Source organism: Ursus maritimus, unplaced genomic scaffold (assembly GCF_017311325.1).
Source record: "Ursus maritimus isolate PB19 unplaced genomic scaffold, ASM1731132v1 scaffold_4, whole genome shotgun sequence".
In the NCBI taxonomy this organism is placed as follows: domain Eukaryota; kingdom Metazoa; phylum Chordata; class Mammalia; order Carnivora; family Ursidae; genus Ursus; species Ursus maritimus.
In genome coordinates this window covers 59,790,720-59,796,359 of record NW_024426552.1, presented here as the reverse complement: position 1 = coordinate 59,796,359, position 5,640 = coordinate 59,790,720, and the positions used below count along the sequence as shown (strand labels likewise).

General features: G+C 38.2%; 1 protein-coding gene across 1 annotated transcript; it reads right to left on the bottom strand.

Annotated features, from left to right (window-relative positions):
- Window positions 1-422: 422 nt before the first annotated feature.
- On the bottom strand, window positions 423-1,395 carry LOC103678800 (small ubiquitin-related modifier 2-like). Its single transcript, XM_040621709.1, is given in 1 exon segment — window positions 423-1,395. A coding segment is annotated over 1 exon segment (300 nt). The 5' UTR covers window positions 1,307-1,395; the 3' UTR covers window positions 423-1,006.
- Window positions 1,396-5,640: the final 4,245 nt, after the last annotated feature.

Here is a 5,640-nt window from a genome sequence, read left to right as displayed (position 1 = left end):
TGACTTTTGTTTTTAGCACCCTATATTATTGCTTTCTCCAATAATATATTCTCCAATTATTTTTAGTGGTAAATCAACCATCATTCACATTGTACCATTGAAGATAATGTGTCTGTTTTTTTGCTGACTGCTTTTAAATTATTAAATTTTGTTTTCAGCAATTTAACTATGAAGAGTTTAGGCGTTTTTTATTTTGTAGTACTCTGCATGAGGTCCACTGAGTATCAGATGTGTGTTAACATCTTTCAACCATTTCAGTCATTCTCTGCTATATTTCTTTAAATATTTTTTTTACCCTATTCTGTATCTTCTTTTTCTATACTCATGGTGGGTTTGATATTGTCCTACAGATCTCAAACAGTTCTCTCTCTCTCTCTTTCTCTCTCTCTCTCTTTTTTTTTTTTTGGCTTTAGTTTGGATGCCTTCTCTTGATCTGTTTTGTTCATTTTAAACAAGAATTTTATTTAAACAATGAGATACTTGAAAAAATATCTAGGAATCTTCTTTTAGATTAATTTATTCCTACTTAAGACAGATCATCCTACATGGTATAGCTATGTACAAAAAGTTATAAAATTGTCCTTGGTTTTATAGTGACAAATGGAAAGCATGGGAATTTTCCAATCAAAGTATGCAAGGATTTTTATGTTGTTCTTTTTTGTTTTGTTTTGAGAGCAAAATAACTTACTGAGATATAAAGATAGGAGCTGAATGCCACAAATGGAGAAGGGGATATTTTCATAAAATCAGTATTTTTCCCTATCTCATCTCCATTTGGTACTGACCAAAACATATCATTGGCCATTCAGTTAAATGCAATATGCTTGTCTATATACACCAGTTACTTAATGTGCAATAAAGGATTGGGGAAAGGGAAAATGAAAGAATTGAGAGAACTCTACTGTAGTAGTCAGGATGAGGTGGAAGCAGATCGCAGTTTTCTAATTGAGGTTGTCCTTTTGGTCTGGAGGAATAGAGTTCTGGAGTAAAGTAGCAGGTTCCGTTTTTAGTAAACACCTTCTGTTTGCTGCTGGAACACATTAATTGTATCTTCATCCTCCATCTCCAACTGTGCAGGAATGTCTGTTTCATTGATTGCCTGCCCATCCCTTTGGCATCTGATTTGCCTCGTTGACAAAGCTCATTGACAAGCCTATTGTTCACAATAGGCTCTCATTTGTTTACTAAGTGCCATGTGCCTCTTAATCTTAAATGGCACCACAGAACCATCCAGACCCAACGCCTTCACATTAACATGATCCTTGTTCCCAATCTTGACTCCTTCCTTGGGCTCTTCATTTGCCATGACATGTGCCACATTATTCTCAGTTGCTGCTTCACAAAGAGGTCCAGGCCCTCACTTGAACCAGTGCGCACAAGCAGCACCAGGAGCTCTGTCGACCTGTCTTCCAGGATACTTACTCTTTTCAGATTCCAGTCTGCTGTTAAATCCATCTAATGAGTCCTTCATTTATGGTATTGCATCTTTTCTGGAATTTTCAGTAGATTTTTGATTAATATAGTTATGTTTTTGCTAAAATCCCCCATCTCTTTACTCACATTGCCTACTTTTTCTACTTGCTCCTTTAGATTTTTTATTATACATATTTTATTTAAAATTCTGACATATGGGTCATCTCTGTGTCTGCTTCTCTCCATATATTCTCTTTTGGCCATGATTCACATTTCTTATTTGTCATGCAATTTTATGGTGCTAAGGATATTTTGTGTAAGGAAACAATACAAAGTGGATGTAAATCATTTATGTCTAGAAAAGATCTGGAGTGGAGAGCTAAATAAATCTGGTCTTTAGTTGAGATATGTTTGGGATTTGTTGCAGCTTTAGCTTGACCACAGGCTTTAAATGTTTTAGAAGTGGAATTAGAAGGAAACCCTGCAGACTTGGGGTCTGAGCACTAGTGAGATCCGTAGATTTCTATGCTTCTCTGCCCAGTCCTAGTTGTTTAAAACATGAAGGTTTCTGCTTTTATAGCACTTCCAGCTCTTCGTATTTCTAGGAAGTTTTCTTTGCTCTCTTCCAGTCCTACTAAGACTTTGTATGCCCAGGAAGATCTTTATCTTCCCAGAATGCCTCAGAGCAGTCCTTCTCAGAACACTGTCTGTCTCCAGCTCTTAGAAGCTGAAATCTTGAGTTGAAATTTATCCCCCTCAATTCTCCTCCCCTGCCTTCAAGCTTGTGGAGAACTGCCCCTGAACAGTTAGTAAAGACCCAGGCAATAGAATTGGTGAGTGCACATTTAGTCTGTGACTTCACTAGAGTCTCAGAATCCCAATCTTTCTTGGCAGCCTACATACAGGCCTTAAAATTTTGTTAAAGATTCTGCTGATTTTCTGTCTGTGGAGAAAGTTTGCTTTTCTCGCTAGTCAGCCAAGGAGAATAGCTTTGTATGTCTTTTCTCTTATGAAGTAATCATCACTGGAGTTTAGCTTACTTAAAGAGCCTTTCAATGTTGCTTTTCTCAGGGGTTTAGGAAAATTAATATAGTACCTCACGTGATTTGTTTTGCTTGTTATGGTGAGAGTTACATTCTCTTATAACTTCCTACTTCATAATATTGAGTTCGCAGGAGCTATGGGAACTCAACACATTTGTTAATGGAACAAAGGAATGCAGAAGAGCAGGCTGTCCTGCGTTAAGTTTTCAAATTCTAGGTCTGTTATTAATTTGTTCCTTCCTATATTCTTAAGCAAGTTTTTTTTGACCTTCTGTTTCCTCACATGTAAAAAAGGGGATAGTAACGATACCCAATTTGTAAAATTTTTTGAGGATTGCGTGAGTTATATAAAGTACTTGGAGTGATGCCTGAAACATAGTAAAAATTATATGAATGCCTGTTACTTTTATTTTTTTTATTTGTAATAGAGTTTTCTTCAAAAAGTGTAGAATGTGTTCAAAAATCTCAGCAAGATAGAGGATCAAGATAATTAGCCCCACACACACACTTTGTAGAGGGTGGAATTAAAAACCACTACCAATTATTAAAAGAAAAGGTATTTCCATAAATAGAGCAGTGTTTAATCAACCTGGATAACACTTTCAGAGTTACTGGTGAGTTAGGTGCTTCATCAGTGGAATTAGGCACTTAGTTGAGTGGGGGAGAAAATACACTGTTGTATAAATTGAAACAACTGAAGGGGTAATCAGCCCCTCTGGCATTGAGATATACACTGTCATCGCTGGTCTGTGTACCTCCTGGAGTTGATGAAATACCCTACATAGCAATGCACAGCTGATTCTCTTACCTTTCTTTATGCCATTCCTCAAGCAGCGCTGGTCAACTGCGCCTTGTTCTCAGCTCCTGATATTGTCTATAAATGAAAGGAAGAAGCTGCAGAAACCAGATGGAACATTTTTTTTAGCCTCCAGTTTTTCTCTCTTCTTAATCTCTCTCTTTAAAGGCTTTCCCTCTTCAAAATCTCTCTTCTTACATTTTATTACCATTATGGTATCTTCCAGTTATCTTCCCATTTTCCCCTCTCCCTTCTTCTCATATACCTCAAGTCAAAATAACAGTAAGTAATAATAATAATAATAGTACTAGTAAGCTATATAGATTAGGAAGATGAATGCATGATGTGCTTCAATAAGTGTATCTTTTTATTAACAACTATTCAAAACTCTAAAACTGTGGGAAAAAATTAGAAGTGGAAAAAGGTCTTTAAAAATTAGAAACCAAACCAAACCAAAACCCCAGAATCATCTAAGTCAGGTCTAGCTTGTCAAAATGGCAATCTGGAAAAACTGTGACTCTTATCCACAAACTGTGTTTTCTTTGGTTTTCTCGGGCTATCAAAAGGCTTTCTAATTACCAAAAAAGTGGTCAGCTGCAAGGTTAGCATGTTTCCTATCATTGGGAGTATTGAAATAAACTCCATTCTCTCAGCTTGATTCTCCTCTAACACCCCCAAACAATATACAACTCTGTCTAGCACTCTCAGTCTCTCTTTTTCACATACATACACATACACACACACACACACACACACACACACACACACACACACACACAAACACACACACCCCACTGAAAATAATACATCTATTCTGATGCACTTTCAGATCCTGTGACTGCTGGTTCAGGGAGGTATTTTTAGACAAGGGGCTCTTCCAGTATAAACAACTTATATGTAAGTCTGGCTACATTCCTAATGAATTTCTGAGAAACAAGAGTTTTCAGGATACAGTATGTACATTTTCTGAAGGAAAAATTGAAAGTGGGCAACCTGTACTCCCTCCCATCTGCTCCTGTGCACTCTGCTAAGCAAGCAAACAATATCGGTCACAAGGTCTGCTCCACCTACCCCACTGATGGATTGTTTTCTCTTTGCCTTGTTTTCAAGGTTGATACTCTCTGAGCCAAACAGGCAGGCAGCTGCAGAGGAAAGGAGCACAACTCTCGAATCCTGTAGATAATTGCCAAAGGCAGCTGAGTTCAGGAGCCCCACCTGTTAATGAGCAGCCAATTATTTATATGCTTATAAATCACCTTTTAAATACTAACAAGCACTAATAAATTTTGGCTACTAGTTACCATGGTAACCGACTATGTCACAAAGGACAAGGAGACTACTGACATATGAACAGTGGGTCAATGGCCCAGTACGTCCTGGGACTGCCATTTGTACTCCTTCACATGAAACTGTTATGTCTTAGAACAACTTAAAATCACATGATTAAGGAGGCATAGGACATGATGAAATGCCTGTTTTTCCTCTATAGCCCAGAGAGTCTAAAGGGAATAGAATGTGTCCAACTCCCCACGAGCTATGGGACACACTGCCCTAACTTGTTAAGTGGCAGTTCCTATGTATAGCCAAACAGCTGGTCTACTTAGGCCACCTGCTGTCAGATATTTTATTCCCCAAAGCTTCCTAGGCTGCTGGGTTCCACCAGTCTGAAGAGGTTTTCCTAATGCATTCAGTTTACTGTTGCAGATAGGTAAGACAATAGGCTCCTTGTGAGATGCTCGGTAATATTTAGTGAAATGCAAGGAATGGTTTAGGATGAAAAAGAACATATTTTTGCTCCCAGCAAACGGACAGCACTTTCTCTCTTCTTTCAAAAGCACAGTGAGAAGGCAACCACCCGTGACCCAAAACTCTTTTTATAGTAGAGGAAGAAAACCACCTTCTGCCTTGAACTGGCTTTCCAAACTAGATATAGGGAAGCTCACCACAAGTGGTATGGGGTATGAAATAACAGCTCAAAGAATCTGATGGTTTCAGGGCATTAGTGAATAGTGACCTAATCAAGCAATAGAGAAATGTGATTATAATCATTTTGCCATGACTGACCCAGAAATGGCTTTTTACCCTGATTTCTGAAAGATACTAGTATTCAATAGAAAATTGAATTGCTCCTACTACAGAGAAGTCCCTTACCCTTCAGCAGGTGTTCAAATTGATACCTTTAACCTCCCAGCTGCCTACTCTAGGCCAAAGAGCATGAGCTTTAGATTAGGATTTATTAGTATCACTATCATTTATATGCCTCCCCTCACCTGGAGGATCAAGGAAATGCATGTAGCTCTTCACAAATACATTGCTCCTTCTAACTTGGGGTATCCTCTGTTCTCTGCATCCTTTATGTTATGGAGGGGGTAGGGGTTCAGAGGCTGC